This window comes from Aythya fuligula, chromosome 7 (genome assembly GCF_009819795.1).
Source record: "Aythya fuligula isolate bAytFul2 chromosome 7, bAytFul2.pri, whole genome shotgun sequence".
In the NCBI taxonomy this organism is placed as follows: Eukaryota; Metazoa; Chordata; class Aves; order Anseriformes; family Anatidae; genus Aythya; species Aythya fuligula.
The window spans coordinates 22896770-22912859 of NC_045565.1; the positions used below are offsets into that span (position 1 = coordinate 22896770).

At 46.2% G+C, this 16090-nt stretch overlaps 1 protein-coding gene across 2 annotated transcripts in view; it reads left to right on the top strand.

The window, feature by feature from the left end:
• Positions 1 to 1451: 1451 nt before the first annotated feature.
• Positions 1452 to 16090, top strand: part of ENTPD1 (ectonucleoside triphosphate diphosphohydrolase 1) — a 31635-nt gene continuing 16996 nt past the window's right edge. Inside the window, exon 1 of one of the 2 annotated variants that reach the window (XM_032191049.1) lies at positions 1452 to 1644. In XM_032191049.1, coding sequence (XP_032046940.1) covers positions 1629 to 1644 — 16 coding nt within the window. In that variant the 5' untranslated portion in view covers positions 1452 to 1628. Of the gene's footprint in view, positions 1645 to 13795; positions 14492 to 16090 lie in introns of those variants that run through there. The other variant, XM_032191050.1, reaches the window with a different exon arrangement.

A 16090-nucleotide genomic window follows, 5' to 3' on the forward strand; every position in this document is an offset into this window, starting at 1 on the left:
AGACTAATCTCTTACTGTGGTTAGAAAGAAGATGGATGTTTAAGATATATTTCGGTCTTCCAAAATTGCACAGGATCCTTGGTTTTGACCTAGGAGCAGAAGACTAATCATCTCTTGCTTTGCTATTCTTACCCTTGTTTAAGATGTGTGGAAACTACATCCTGATCTCTCTAGTTTCCTCTTTTTTATTTCTGTTTTCAAGCTTCCTCCTCACACTGTCTGGAACCTTATCTGAACATAAATGCCCATCTCCGGGGCTGCATTTTTTTCTCTCATTTTCTTTCTTAGTGGAAATGACGCAAGATCTGCTGTTGCTTTTGTTAATTTGCAGCTTGCAGTCAGGGGTTTACCCAAAGGCAGGAGGATTTGAAGGACTCTGAAGCCCTGTATGTAGCTGTGGCTCTCTGGGTCCCAGCACCGGCCTGTGGAGTCCTGCTCTTCCTGCCTCTCCTCTGGACATATTCTGTGGGAACTGGAGGTGGGCAAAAAGCTGGATGGCTCCCAGCTGCAGGGCAGCGTGTCCCCTTGTTGGGCTGCAGAGAGACACCCCTGGGAGCGGAGAAGCAAGACAGTAAAAGCAATGCCTACGAAGAGTAGGCTCTGGTACCGGCAGGGCAGCTGGCTGTGGGTGGTGGCAGCCTGTGCTTGTCACTTCATCCTCTGGGTGACCAGCAGGGAAAGACACATGGGGACAGGCAAGAGCCCTGAGGATGGGGAGTGGGTGGGCACTGCCTTGAAAAGGAAGTGAAAGAGCTGGGGTAGGTGGCAGTTTCCCTTGGAGTGGGAGGCTGGCAGACCCGAGGCAGGAGTGGGGGGGACGTGTGGTGGCTGAAAAGGGCCTGAGTGCCAGAGGCTGTAGAGGAATGTTGCTGAGGCTCATCCAGCCCTGACCTGTGTTTGTCACTGGGGTGCAGTCCACCTGGGAGGTGTGCAGCTGTGGGGTGAGGAGGGGTCCCTTAGAGCCTTCCTGGCAAGTAGTCAAAAACTTGGCCCCCTCCAGGAGCTGCAGCCAGGGGTGCAAGGTCATTCTGTGGTGCAGGCACAAAAGGCAACTCTTTAGCTGTTATTGGAAACTACTGCATTATTTTTTTTGGCCCCTGCCAGCTGCACCTGAGATATGAAGATGGTTCTCTTTGCCCAGCACAGTTCTCTTTGCGTACCTCCCTGGTACAAAGGGAGCTTGCTCAGCATTATGCGACTTAAAAAAACCTGACAGATCACCTTTCCTCTGCAGACACGATGACATCTTGCCCTCGGAGCCAGCGATGCGACCCCTCTTCAGAGCGCAGCCCCAACGGAACAAGCGGCGGCCGCCCCCGCCGGTAGGCACCGGGACGCCCCCCGCATCCTCCCCCCCGGCTCTGCGGGACCCTCTGACCCGGCGGGGGAGCCCGAGGCACCGGTACGACGGCGGCTGGGAGGTAATCTGTCCTTTAAGGGGAGCGGGAGGTCAGCCCGCGAGTCGGAGAGATTGAGGCACGTAGAGTTGAGCTAACCCCTCCCACTGCCATGGACCACTGGAGCGCCCATTTTCATGAGCACCTCGCACTGAGGCAGCTCAGAGCCGGCAGAGGCTGAGGAAGGAAGAGGGGGGAGAGCGAGGGAGGAGGGCGCGACCACCGACCCCGATGGACGAGCCGAAGGGTAAGGCCGAGCCCCCCGCCCCGATGCTGGCGAGGGGCCGCGACCCTCGACGAGGGGGGGCGCGGGGGAAGAGGGTTCCGGGCCGGCATCCCGCGGCTCGGGGGGGTGTGCGCGTTCCCGAGGAGCTCCTGCCCTTTCCCCGGCCGGCAGCGAGCAGCGGCTGCGGCATCCCCGGCAGCGCGTCCCCTCCGCGCCCGCGGGGGGCTAAGGCTGGGCGGAGGGGGACCGGTCTGGGGGTGTCCCCCGCAGCCCCTCCAAGCTCAAGCCGGCCTCCAACCTTCACAGTCCCGCTCGGCTGGGTCGCCTCTAAAGGGTCGCAGCCGACTGCCCCCCAACTTGCGGTGGTGGTCGCAAGCCGGGGGCGGCCGGGGGCTGGCGGCTCCCCCGGCGCTGCGGCTCCGCAGCCGAGCGGGCGGCAGCGAGCGCTCCGCTCCGTGCTTGGCGTTTGCAGAAGTTTGGCCGCGTCAGTGCGGGGGATTCCCTTCCTGGCCGTGCGGGGGAAGAGGCGGCGGGGGCTCCCCGCCTGCAGCTCGGAGCCGCCCGCAGAGCCCGTGCCGAGCCCAGGGAGCGCGCTGCGAGGCGAAAAGAGCAAAAGCTCGGAGGAAGGCGATGGCTCTTTGGGGGGAGAAGCGCTGTGCTGCCTGCCGGGGGCTCTCCCGGCTTCAGCTCGGGGCCAGGACCGGCTCCGGAGCGCAAGGAAGAGGAGGATTCCCCCCAGGAAGCCCTCTCGCCTTAACTGCAGCGCCAGGCAGCGCTAGCTGAAGATGCTCATTGCACAGTTATCTTTTTTTTTTTTTTTTTTTTTTTTTTTTTTTTTTTTTTAAGATATCTATCTTGTCCCAGGGCTTGCATTTTATAATCAGCCTGCTCGGCACACGTAATGTGAAGCATAGCAGTACAAGTCGCACTTAACATTTGGCAGAAACATTTTTCCAGTTTAGAGTCTGCTTTTGTCTATCCGGACGGCTTACAGTATTTACAGCAACTTCTGCAACACGGGCTGTCTTTCTATACTGCTGACAGCACTGGGCTCTTTGTGTGGGGCTTTTAAACACAGAGCAGGAACGCAGACAAACGAGCAAGTAGCAGTAAACTGGGAAAGGATCTGGGCAGAAACTTAGCCACTAAATTGAGTGAGAAGCTTAGGGATTAACAATTTTCGCTATTTTGATAACTTCTTATTCAGTACTAGATATAGCCTTTCAGGGAACAACAGCCTTACAACAACAGAGAATCAAAAGGTGATCTGTCTTTCTTTTTTCCCTCCTCAGAATAAATAAAATGGAAAATTAGACCTCTCCAAGTTTTTAACATCATAGAATGTAATGAATGGTGTTTGAGTGGAAGAAGAACTTTCTCAGTCTGACCTAAATCAAGATTTAAAGCAAAGACTGGTAGAAGTGGGGGGTTAGCTCATTAATTTGTGCAGTCATGAGTGAAGATGGAAATATTTAGAAACAATTTGCCTCTGCTGAGAAGGGAGATAAGAATAGCTTTGAAACCAGCCTTTAGAAAGTTTCATTCCAGAAAGGAAATGTAATGCATGAATGGAGATGCCTTTTCCAGTGAGGTGAGGAATCACAGGGAAGAAACTTAGATGGTAATTGATACAGCAAAGACAACTGAATGAGCCTTCATTTAAAAACTGGGAGTTTTAGTGAGAAGGAAATTGACAATTAGTGCTTGAGCTAGTTCTGGAAAAGGTGGTGATGGTGTCAATGGGCTGATGTGCAGAAAATGTCAGTCTACTTGTAAAGGCTTAGTGGAAATTGTTGCAGTGAATAACAAAAATAAAATAAAATAATGGGAGAAGAAAGGAGGCACCATTTTTAAAAAGGCCTCTCATGCTATGTTTCCCAGAGGCAGCAGTCAATAGTCTCAGCACAGAGGAGTCCGAGGCAGCTGGCATCTATCAGCCAGAAGGAAAGTTTCCACCTTGAAATGAAGCACAAGCACACTAATAGCATATCCTTTCATCAAAAAAGTATTGCTAGGGGATGTCTCAGTGTGAGACAGACCTGTTACCCTGCAAGTTTTTTCTACAGGGAATACAATAAGCTTCCCATGCTGCTCCTCAGCTGAAGGAGACCTGTGTGTTTAATACTGATACTGTCAGCTCTGCCTTGAAATTTGGATTGATATGCTAATGGGCCAAGGGAGAAATTCTGTTTGGGTTGCTACAGAGCAAGAGATGATATCTATGATCGGTGTGAATACCTTCTTGTGCACTCCTGTAAAAGATGTTGAATGTAACAGAAAAGGTACTGAACTGAACAAGCAGCAGTAACTCTGTTTTGGAGTTCTATGTACATGTTGAATTAATTGCTGCTGTCAGAGGACCATTCTCTATGGACCAGCGATCGTTCCAGCATGGAACAGTAAAAAACACAATCTGAGGGGGAAAAAATGTAAAGGAATGCGAACGAAGATTGCAAATTCAAAGAATATATACCAGCTGGTACTCCAAAAACAAGAATAAGAAAGAGTTTGGCTAGTTCTCTGAGGGCAGTGAAGGTAGCAAATAGAAGTTAAAACAAGTAAATGCAAAGGAAGTGGAGAAAGAGGAAATAGAGAACATCTGATACCACATAAAAGCTGTGAATTGTGGAAAATTATAATTTTCTCCTGACATCTTTATTTTCTTTAAATAAAATCAGCAGGACCAAGCACAATTCAAAGGAGGCATTCTCTGTGTCTTAGGAACAAACTAATGTATATCCAGCAACTGCATAATCATTATGTAGGTGGAGAGCATAAGATTTTAATGATACAGAAAACCCCACAATGGTGGTGGTTAAATACTTTTCAAAATTTGGGGTTGGGGTGGTAGATGAATTCTGATGTGAATGAATATTTTATATAGTATAACTAAGTAGCCTGTTTTGTATGTTTAAGATTGGGGGAAGATAAAGTTTCATAAAAATTTGAGATTAAATGCAGGAGAACACTAAGGAAATCACAGACAGCAGGAAGGAGGATGACGTTGAACCAATATCCCAGAGAAATGTTACCAATTTAGACTGATACCAGTTGGAAGTTATTGGGGAAGCCTCCCCACTGATAAGTCTTAATAGGTAGCTTGATTATATTCTTCTGTTTTTGTAGAGCATGAGACTTGCCAGAGTAGCTTTTGGAATAACATTAGTGTGGAAATGGACAGTACAGGCAAAATGAATAATGGAAAGTAAAGCACCAAGAAGGAAATTACTTATCCCAGATGGAAACAAACCTGTGAGTTCATGTGGTCCACTCAAGCGAGGTTATTAATCTGTGTCCTAGAATGGAGATGGTCCCAACTACAAGAGCCTGCAGCAAGAACTTTAAGGATTACATTCCCTTTTCTTTGGAACTCTGTGGCTGGGGAATGCATTTATAAGGGATAAAGTACTCCAAGTAACTTTCAAGTACCCAAGTACTCCAGAGACCTTGCTTTCAACAAAAGTTTTAGTTTGGTTACTTTACAAAGTCATCTGACTTACAAAATAAATGTTAAACAAGACTGACATAATTCTCATTTGAAAAAAAAAACAGTCTGTTTTGTCTTATGTTATTCCTACTAACATCTTCTGGATTTTTTTCAATTGAGGCTGGAGGCCTACAAAAGTTTTAGGAAAAAGTACTCTTAAAAATCAAATGCACAGTGAATAAATCTAGGCTGTAGGTTAAGAAACTCCTAAAGCCTGAGTTCACTGATAGTTTGGGAACCACCCCACACAGGAGGAACTGGAAGAAGAAATCTTCCTGGCTGGCATTTGATAGCCAGGGAGTGGGTTATGAGTGTAGGACTGGGGAGGCAAAGGGTCATTTCAGAGCTATTTTCCAATGAAGTATTTGTTCTCATTTTATTACAGAGACAGCAAACATGGTTGCAGAAAGTAAATACAAACCACCCATGCTTCAACTTCTCCGTATCATAGAAGCATTTCTGACTTTATTCTTATTATGAAAGTCTCCTTTAGCAAAGAATGAATTAATGGATTAAGACCTGGTTAAATGACAGACCTCAAAAATATTTACCAAGGGAAATCATGATTCAACAGCTGTATTTGCAGAGGTATTCTGTAAGAGGCCTGATAGCATTAGATACTCTCAATAATCTAAAAAAATACTTAAAAGAAAAATCATTGCTGATTTACAGATGGGGTTTGTCAGTGCTAGGAGGACCAGTATAAATACCAATTAAGTCAGAGGAAAGTCTAAGCCAAGAGTGGTTGGGAAACATAAAGAGCAAATAATAGGCTACAAGCCAGCTTGTAAAGCACAGCTCGTGCAACTTTGGGAAGAAAGTTGGATATTCAAATACAGAATAGGCTAGAAAGATTTATTGGAAGTTTTGTTTGGGAGAAATCTGCAGAGGTGTATGGGTATGCTTATATGTGTGTGTGTGTGTGTGTGTGTGACAACCCTAACTCCGTTTATTTATGGTCTTGTATGCATGGCTGCATTGCATGGTAGAAGGAAAAGTTGTTCTCTATGCAAACTTATTGTGACCATGCAAACTTGTGTTTGCTTCTCCAATTGTATTTACCAGAAACACGTAGGAAATGCTTAAGGAATTTCTGAAGGAGAAAGAATAAATTTCAAGCTGGACACCTGAAAAGGGAAAGGTTACAAGAGCTATAATTGATAGTTTTGGGACTTTCCTAAGTTGTTTAATTGGCTTAATATGGTGCAAAAATAGCAAGCCTGGTTACATTCCTTCTTTTCCCCAGGCATCTTTAGCATAGGTTGGTTTGAGAGGAACTAGCAAGCCTGACGTTGCAGTTAACACCCCTATTTTTTTTCAGTTAACACCCCTAACCCAAATCTTCTAGTGCTCACCGACTGTTTACCGTGAAGCTGGATCTGACTTGAAGTGGGTTGAGACAGGAGTCAGGTTCTCGACTTGGAAATGATCTGTTTCGAGGGTTAAGATGTGATTAAGGCAGAAGTGTTTGGACTGAACCTGGGGGTGAGCTGTATGATGCTGAGTTAACACTGGTTGAGGAGCCAGTCTGCAAGGGATTAGTGTTGCTTGAGACCAATCAAACTTAAATTGTAAGATTCTGGACACGAGAAACACTTCAGCTGATTTTGTAAAAAACAAGTTAGATAAGAACATTTCTTAGATTGTATTTTCATATGTTTTTGTCAGGTGGATGTGAGCACTGGCTTTCTCTCTTAGCTTGGTGGAAACTTCTCTTTCCTGAGCAGAGCTAAAGTTCTATGGCAGGCACTTCCAGTATGCTTGTGTGGGGAAGAGCAGAGCCCAAGGCTGCACTTCTGCTATCAGTGTAGTTTGACATAAGTCTATGCTGCTGAGATAGAAAAGGGACCTGTCCTTGTCACTAGCCTTGATTTTTATTTTTTATTTTTCCCTGAAATAACTCTTAGCTTCTCTGACTTGAATGCCAACACTAGCCCAAGTGAAAGAGGAGGAGGAGGCAAGGGTGAAAGTCACTCCGATCAAAGCTATTGTGTGGGCTCCGCTGTAAGACCGGGTGTGACACAAAACCAGCCCTGTGCTCTGAAACAGTGCTGCATTAGCAGTGCAAATTAAGAAATGAGTTAAGGGAAAAAGTGTGAGAGACCAGATGGAAAGGAACAAAGTCGGCTAAGTGCATGCTGTGCAAATTCATCTGCTCATGTCCTCCTGTGCACTCACTCCCCCCCATCCTTCTCCATGGGCCCCATCTCCCTACTCTGCCATCCCTCTGTCCCTTGTGTCGTGCTGGCTGTGAGCTGCTGCTCCTGTGTTCAAGGGTGAGAGCTGGTCACTGCAGTCAGTGCTCAGCCAGCCCCAGCAGGGCTGCAGATGCCTCATCTTCCACCTGCTATAGCTCTTGCATGTGAACCCTTTTGGGCTCTGTCTCTTAGGGGGAGCTTCCAGGGAGCTTCTGCAGAGCTGCTTTGCTGTCTGCCTTCACATTCCCCTTGTAATGTCAACATATTTTGTAGATAGTGATAAAGTTTGTGGTAGGAGACGTGTGCCTAACAGCCTGAACTGTCCTGTGCTGCTTGTGACTTTTATCTAGATGCTTGCTACGTCTCTGCTGCCCCAGCAAAATAACCCTTACACAGTGCCTGAATGGTTCACAGACTGAGACTTGCACCTTTGATCAAGCATTTATAATTTGCACAAATAGAAGTCAATGGCTCTTAGCTCAGTTTGTTTTCTCCTTTTTTTTTTTCCTGATCCTCCTGAGAGCCTCCTTCCTGCTTGTGCATGGTAGTTAGTGCTAGATCCTCCTCAGGGAAGAGAGTAAAGAAGAAAATCAACCTGTTTTTATAAAAGAATGAGAGTTGGCTGGCTTCTCACTCTCACGGCTTCTCAGCTAGAGCTCAAATCGTAACTGGCCTCTGAGCTTTGCATGCTGCCTGGAAAAGGTGACTCAGCAGCTGAGGACATCAAAACCACTTCTGCACCTCAGTTCACAGCATTTTCACGCTGTGCTTAAAGGGCTCCCAAGGCAGCGGAGTGACAAACTGCCGTTATGGCTGTTGTGGTTTCTGTACATCAACCAGCGGTGAAGCTGCAGATGGCCTAGGGGTGTCAGCACCCTCTGCTCTCTGGCAGAAGGGGAAGGCTCCTCCAAAATTGAGGGATGGGGAGAAATGCGAGCCTCTGCAGCCCAGTTAATGGATGAAGAAGTCCATGGTGCACATGGCAAAGCCCAGAGAGCAGGCACACGGTGGAAGCGAGGTCAGAGCTCCTGTATGGAGCATGGGTTGGAAGTGGGAGCAAATGAGAAAGTGGGGTTTGTTCCTTGGCTGGAAACCTTCCCTTCTTCTTATCTACTATTTGCCCAAATAGCACTGGGCAGCTCTTGCCATGGAGGACATCTGCTCTTGGCCAAGATCAGCCCTTAACTGCTAGCTCCAGCAGCTGTGTAGGGATCACATTGCAGAGATGCAATTTTGCCTTGAGCTGAATGTGCCCAGTAGGTTGATCTCCAGCTGTTTAGTCTTGCTTTCCTGAAACAGTATAGGAAGCTTACTGGTTGTTAGTTTTGTCTGAGACTGCAGTAAACAAGAAACCAGCCAAAGCTGAAAAGAACTTTAATGTAGTAAAGCAAGTGATCAAGTTCTCATTTGCAGAGTTGGAAATACTGGAAGTAGTGGAAGTCATAAGACAAAAAAAAAAAAAAAAAAGTTCCAGCAGTGTTGTTCAAGACTTCTTCTGTCATTAGAGAGAAGTAAGGCCTTATTTTGAAATGAAATAACAGTTTAAAGAAGAGCAAAGCATGTGGTTTAGCATGGGGAATTGGGTTAAGCTGTCTGCCCTGCCCATTGAGCAGGGCACTCAATCCCCTGCTCCTTTCCCATGCTGCTCTGTGATGCTGTTAGCACATGTGTGGATCTGTCTGCCTCACCAGAGAACATGGCCTGTCTGAAGGGTTCTGTGGTAGAAAATTTAAAAAGAGTCTGTACTTGTACACGTGGAAGATATAACACTGGCAGAAGACAGGCAGGATAGTCCCTTTTTGTGGCAGAGCGCGTGGGTGAGTTAAGACAATTGTGAAACTAAGCCTTTGTACTTCATCATAAAAATAGTTTGTCTTTTTTTTTTTTTTTTTTTTTTTTTTTTTTACAGCAGAACCTGGCCCCATGCTATGAAGTCCTTGTTAAAGGCAGTAATTTTACAGTTGCTTTTTAGGTTACAAAGTGTGTCTCTGCTTCAGAGACTAGTGATTTCTCTCCCAGTTTAAGGACCTTTTTGTGTTGTGGCCACTTAGTGGCTGTGAGATTGCAAACTGGATCCCATCAGCCTTGCTGGGAATAGATACCTTCTGTAAATAGTGATGTTGGAGAGCCTTTCTACCCATTTACCTCTCAGGAAACTGCAACCATGAATGTACATGGTAATATGCTGCAAACTGCATCACAGGAACTTCTGTTGTGGGTGTAGCAGCTAGTCTTTAGGTTTACTGGCATTTCATAGAGATTACATATAACACAGCAGGACTGCTGTTAGGTAGTCCATAACTCCTTTATGAAGTAGTAAATAACTCTTTCACTCTCCTGGTTTCTCCTGCCTCCATCTCTGAAGCCGGACTGTGGGGAGGAGACCAGAGGAATGCATTCTTTCCAGCTATGGGGCTCTGCTGCCTCTGTTTCTCTTCATCATGTTTCTTCTAACCTAAATGACATCTTTCCTTTTCCCACACTTTTAAAGTTCCAGGAGAGCTACATAGATCTTGTAGCATGAGTCATGTGTGTGTACTTTACTAGGCCAATAATCCCCACGTTGCTATTAGTGTGGTAGAAAACAAGAGAGAACACACCAAAACAGTGGAAGACAAGTTCAAGAGTAGGTGTAGATGGAGTGTGTGCTGTTCCTGCCTTATACCCTGGGAACTCTGCCTGGGTGGGAAGGAGTGTGCTGTGAGAATTTCCCTGGCAAGTGGATGGAGGTGGTTGGAGGACAGAGCATCTGCTTTCTGCTGCTCTCCTGTGCTTTTTCCCCATCTGGACAAATGGGGCAAATAGTGCTGTGATACATGCATGGAAAGCACTGAGACAAAATCAAATATTATGGCTTGGTATTAGGGAAAGGCTGATGTACAGCAAACAGAAAAGCCAAATATGATGGTTGGCTCCAGCATTATCTGTTTGGTGTTAGCTCCCCTCATGTTCTTGAGCAGGCAGGACTGCTCGATGACTGCTGGAGTCATCTGTGAAAACCACAGAGTCAAGGTGAGCCTGGGAGCAGTGGAAAGCAATGAGACAGCCCTGGCCTTGTGCGGCGTCCGTCTGCTGAGAGAAGGCTGTGACATGAGCATGGGAAAATGTCTGCGCACAAAGGCCTCCTTGTGTGTCCTGCGGTCCTGCCATGGGATAACTGCAGCTATCCTGGTTGGCCAGGAACTTTCTAGGAGAAGCTGATGTTTGTGCCAGCCCTGCCGTGTTAGCCTAGTGTCAGGGCTGCAACAGTGGCAGTGGTCTCACCCCGCACCATGCCTCAGGCTGCTTGTGCCCTGGTGCTGCCCTGGGTGCTCTGTGCTGGAGTACAGAGCTGTGTGCAGCAGCACGGCCTGGACCCACCACCTGAAAGTCTGCCTCCTTTGCTGTTGTGCTGTTACTGGGGTCACCTGTAAGCTAGCCAAGACAAGCAGACCTTTTTGCTGCCACAGTGGAGGTCTGGGAAGCACAGATCCAGGCATGGCATGCAGATGAAGGAGCAGGATATTAACTGTTCTGAATAAAGCACAAACAAAAGTGTATATAACAGGGCTGGATGAAGCAACAGAGCAAGGGCTCAAAGCATGGTCTGTGCTGATAACTGAGGTTGTGACTGAGTGCAGTAAAGCTGGATAAACATTGACAGAGGTGGTGCTTGTGACAAGCCCTGCATCCTGCACCCTGATAAGGGGTGGCTCGTCAGAAGGAGCCATGCATGCTGATAAAGCCCCCATGCAGATGATTCCTTGAGACAAAAGCTGTGTTCCTATAACAAGATGATAGTGAGGTTGCAGCACATCCCCTACGCACCACCTCCTGTTCCAGCAGGAAGGCAGGCTGTAGGCATAAAGAAACACAAAAGGAGGAAACAGGAGCCTAGCTGGGGCAACCAGCTGTCGTGAGGTACTCAGGAGCTGAAGTAGGCAAGGTTTCAAGGCATACTATTAAGTCCTAAAGATGGCAAAATACCTGCACAAAGGGGCATAGGTGCCACTGAAAAGGAACCCAAAGGATGCAGTGAGGACACTTAGCACCCCCGGTCCCACGTCACGCAGGATCCTGCCAGACCTGGACACGTGAGTACTGTGGGAACGAGTGTGGAGGAGGGAGTGAGTGCAGCTGAAACGATTTTGCAAAACATGCATAATCTTTCTGTTCCGTAAGATCTTGCGCTGCTGTTATGTTATCATAGCCGTACCATAGCTATGCTAAAAATTATTCCGTTCTTAAATGAGAAAAAGATGTGAAACCTTAGATTGTTTATAACTGGTTTATAATGTCACTTTGGGTAAATACAGCAGAGTTTAAAAAGTTTGCTTTGATATGATTAGCGGTACAAAAATGGAATCTCAACAACATTGAGTTTTGACCTCAAAAAAAAAAAAAAAAAAAAAAACTATTGAAAATCATTTGGCAAAAATATTGGACAAAACAGGAGAGCAAGGAAAGATGTTAGATCCTTTTGGTAATAGAGCAAACCTGAAACTTCTCACTAGCTTTTTGCCTTCACCATTCCCGCATGAACCAAGTTGTTTTCCAGGGTGTCTGTACGAAGGGTGATCAGGTCATAGTCCGGGAGGAGACCCACTGCTGGGAGTTATCTGAACGGGTGGTGTGGGGAGCCCAGCCAAACAGTTCCCAAATGTTGTCAAAGCTAGGACTCCACATCTGCTCTGAGCAGCCCCACAGACATCCCTGTGCAGAGCTGCTGTACAACTCCCATTTCTCCTTCAGCCTGTTACCCTGTAGTTCCACATTTCACATCTCCTGAAGTAAGCCCACGTCTCTTTGGAACCAAACCCTGTTTCTCATTAATGTTGTCTTTCTGAGTATCTGAAGTTTGAATTGTTTTTCTCGTGTTTGTCTTTTCCATGTTGTATTATTTCTTGTGTAGGATGGTTTCCGTAGATACGATGGATATTATTTATCTGTCCTCCCTGGCTGTGCAGTTCCTTCCAGTGAAATTTACCATTTTTATTTGAGGCCTTTGTTTCTTCATCCATATCAGTGATGGCTTTAATGCTGTCATACCATATCCTGTCATCTTGATGTGTTGCCTTCTGCTCTTAAATACCATTCAGTCCACACAATAGAACTCTTATCCCAGCCACTTTAATTTTTAAAAATGATACATTGCATATCTATTTTAGGGAATTTATACTTCTAATTGCTGGAAACTTCAGCTCAGCTTTTCTCTGCTATGGGTAACTCCTAAACATAACAGTGTGTTGTTATTCTTTGTTCTCCTTCCCACTTGAGAAATGTTATCAAAGGAAAAAGTCTGGTAAAATGTTCAGGACTATCTGAAAGCTCAAATAGCACTGGATAGTATTGTTTGAGACAGCTCTCACATGAATTTTCCCTCTCTGTCTTGTTTCTACTTTGTTCCAGAGGAAAGTGTACGTCCTGGACTGCAGAGGTAGAAGTAGATGTGAGTCACTGTTCGGTATTTAGTGGTGAGAAAGTTGACCACTATCAGTCTTCCCAACTAGTAGCAGAAGCCAAGAAAAATCTGTTCACAGCATGAGTTAGAGCTTTCTTCTTCGGGGCACTTCTATCCTTATCTGGCTATTTACTGCGCAAGCAGGGCTGTTCTGCTGATTCAGCATCACAAGGAGCAGTGCCAGGGCAGCTCCAGGCCACACTTAAGGAATTACAAAGGAGACCATTAGAGTCACAAGTTTTCTCCTCAGATGATTTATAAACGGATTTGTTTTCTTTCTTGCTCCTTTGTCCCAGAGCTGTTAATAAATAGCCTTTTAAACCTCCTGCAGGAGATGCAAGGAAAAGCCCCCTGCTCAGGCCTCTTTTGTGCACGCTGGAGACAAGTGCTGCAGCTCTAGGGGACCTCCAGTCCCGGAGGGAGAGCCCTGCTCAGATGGGCTGGGGCAGGGAAGGAGCAGACCTTTGGCTGTTTTTGTGGGGGCCCAGCTGTGCTGGCTATTCCTGCTACACAGAGGCTCTTAACAGAGCCAGCTGGTGGCTTTTTTTTTTCCGTACTGGAACTCCATCCCCTTTGCTGCTGTGTCTCAAGCTCTTCAGCTGAATAACCTCTGCTTTGTTGGCTTTTGATGGTGAAGACTATTGATGTCTCCATCGTGGTAGGCACTTCTGGTCAAAGAGGCCAGAGCATGGAGTAGAGAACTGGAGGCAAATGTTACTGAAGAGCTCAAGAGCTTTCTTTCTTGCACATCCTTCCTGCTCTTGCTTCTCTAGGGTGGGGGGGATGTGGTGAGAAGTTGTAGCTGCACCTTCGGTTTGTGGGCCAGCCCTGGTACGGTCTGTGCCGAGGTCACCCAGAGCAGATCATCATGGTTTAATGCCTCCGTAGCAGCCCCTGGCATGCTGCATGCAGACAGGGCAGCTGGGGCACCTCTCACAAGAGCCCCCTGTCCTTGTCATTGCTGTGTACCCACACTGCCTTATCCAGAGCATTTTGGATTTGTATTTTGAACTGTTTGAGGCAAGGATGTTGTAAATAAATAAATAAATAAATAAAAATAAAATAAAATAAAAAAATAAGGAATGAAGTGAGGAAGACATGTGGTTCATACTGTGGTTTGATTATAAATGAGTTTCTTTTCCTAAGCCTGAATCTTCCAGGGATTCACAGTATCTCCCTGTAATAAGTAATCTGAACTTTGGAGGCTGATGAGTTCCTGTCCCAGACTGTTCACCCAGCAAAACTTACTTGCTGTTTTGTTCCGCAAGGCCCTAGCATTTGCAAAGTGCAAGGCTTCCAACCACGAAAATTTAGATTCGTATTTAACTTGTACTGTTTTCTCAATCTGCTTTTTATTACCTTTGCAACCTCAAAGGAGTAGTTCTTCCTCTTCCACTCAGACATTTTGCTGAGGCCCATGCCCCACTACAGGCTTTGGTCCCTTGTTCTTCCCATTGGTTGTCCTTGAAAATACCACAGGGTAATTTGTTTCCTGCTATTTGAAATGGAAATAGTAGCAGCATGAGGAACAGAGTGTGATATTCATGCCAAATATCATGAGCTGAATTCTCCCCATGGTTTGTGGGAATCCTAGTTATTAAAGCTGACCTCTGAGAAATCAGTATATTTTTCCACAAAGCCTAGACAGTGGGGGCATTCCTCAGTGGGAGACAAACTATCCCAGCTGTTCCCAGTGTTGTGCTCTGCAATGAGGAAAGGAGATAGCAGTGCTGACAGCTGGAGGTAAGTGGGAGAAGCTGGAATTATTTAAGTAGCGATCAATCACTTTCACGTATGCAGTCTTAGCCTTTACTTATTGAAGGGATGCAGTGAGGCTGTTGCCCTGCCTTGATGGCAAGGCACCTCACACTTCATCTGCTAGAACTAGTTGCAAAGGAAAGGCCACTACAGTTTTGGGGTACTGTGCAAATTAGGGCAGGAAAAACTCGCTCATAAAGTGAGTTTTTATGATAAAGTGGCCTTGCCAGCAGCTCTTCTCTCTCCTGGGGCACTGTTCATGCTTCTACAGTCTCTAATGGTTTTTGGTCCCGAATGGGAAGTGAAACTTCAGGAGGAAAGCTGGTTGCTTTGCTGTGCAGAACCACTCGGGAAGCTCTGGTTTTCCACGTGCCTGTTTACATGTGGTTCTCTGGGTAGCCGTGTTTTTGTTGTGGAAGCAGCGGAAGTAAGCCCCTGAAAAGCGGTAGTGGTGTTTGATGTGCAGGGCAATCCCAGGAATCTGTGATTCAGAGGAAAAACGTCCCTGAGATGCGGCGAGTGTATTGCAGCCTCAGCGCCTTTGAGGCAGTAGCAGCTGCCAGTGGAGAGGGCAAACAGGGAAACTGGTGGCTTTTAGGAGGGCATATTTTGACACTGGGGAATGCACAGAGCAGCACGCTGTGGGTGGCAAGGGATTTGGATGTGTTTTCTCTGAGGTCGTTTCCCTGCCAGAGCCTCCTGTTGGGAGGTAGCAGTATCTACTGTGCTCAACACTTTGTTTTTCAGGAAATTTCTGAACTTTCTGGCCCAATGTGGTTATTTGGGGGGTGGGAAATGGTTCTCCTCAAGGCTGTTTCCTTTGTTTTGTTGTGGTAATTTCTGCATCCTCCTGATGCAGGGAGGCTGATGGGCCTGAGGAAGGGTGGGCTGCTCTGCATCGGTGTTGCGACTTGCATGTCACTGATCTTCCTATTAAAGTCTCCCTATTAAAGCAATGGCCCTGCTGCCTTTACCAGCAGCAACAACAGGTAAATGGTCATAAGCAATAGATCCGCGGGGCTGAGCTAGGAACCACCAACCAATGCCAAGCGGGTGAAGGTTAGTGCCTGTTATCAGCCAGGATGCCAGAGAGGAGCAATGACTGCCTCTATAGTTAGCTTCATGAAAAGCTGGTACGATGGCAGATGTCTGTCAATAACAGGGTAATTCCTCAAAACCAGGGGTGGTAATCTTGTAATTTGCAATGCATTGCTTCCAGTGCAAAAGAAATGTATGCAGGCCCTGTCTTGATAGAGAAAGAAATAGTGCTTTGAGAGTTAAGAATTATTATGCAAGTAATACACATCTATTCTGTATTAACAAATAATGCCTAGTAGCTCTTTAAAGAAGTGGTTTCCCAAATTTAAAATATTTGAGCTGAATCAGCTGAGGATTTAAAATAATCAAATAGGAATGCAAGTCAGAAGCAGCCTATTAACTTACTCTGTTCCTCAAAAGCCTTCATCTAACAGTCGAAAGTTATGCTAATTTAAACAAAAAATCCTTTAGAAATATGCATGTTTAGAGAGGAAATAAAAAAAAAAAAAAAAAAAAAGGAAGCTGACTGCAATTAATGCAAATTCA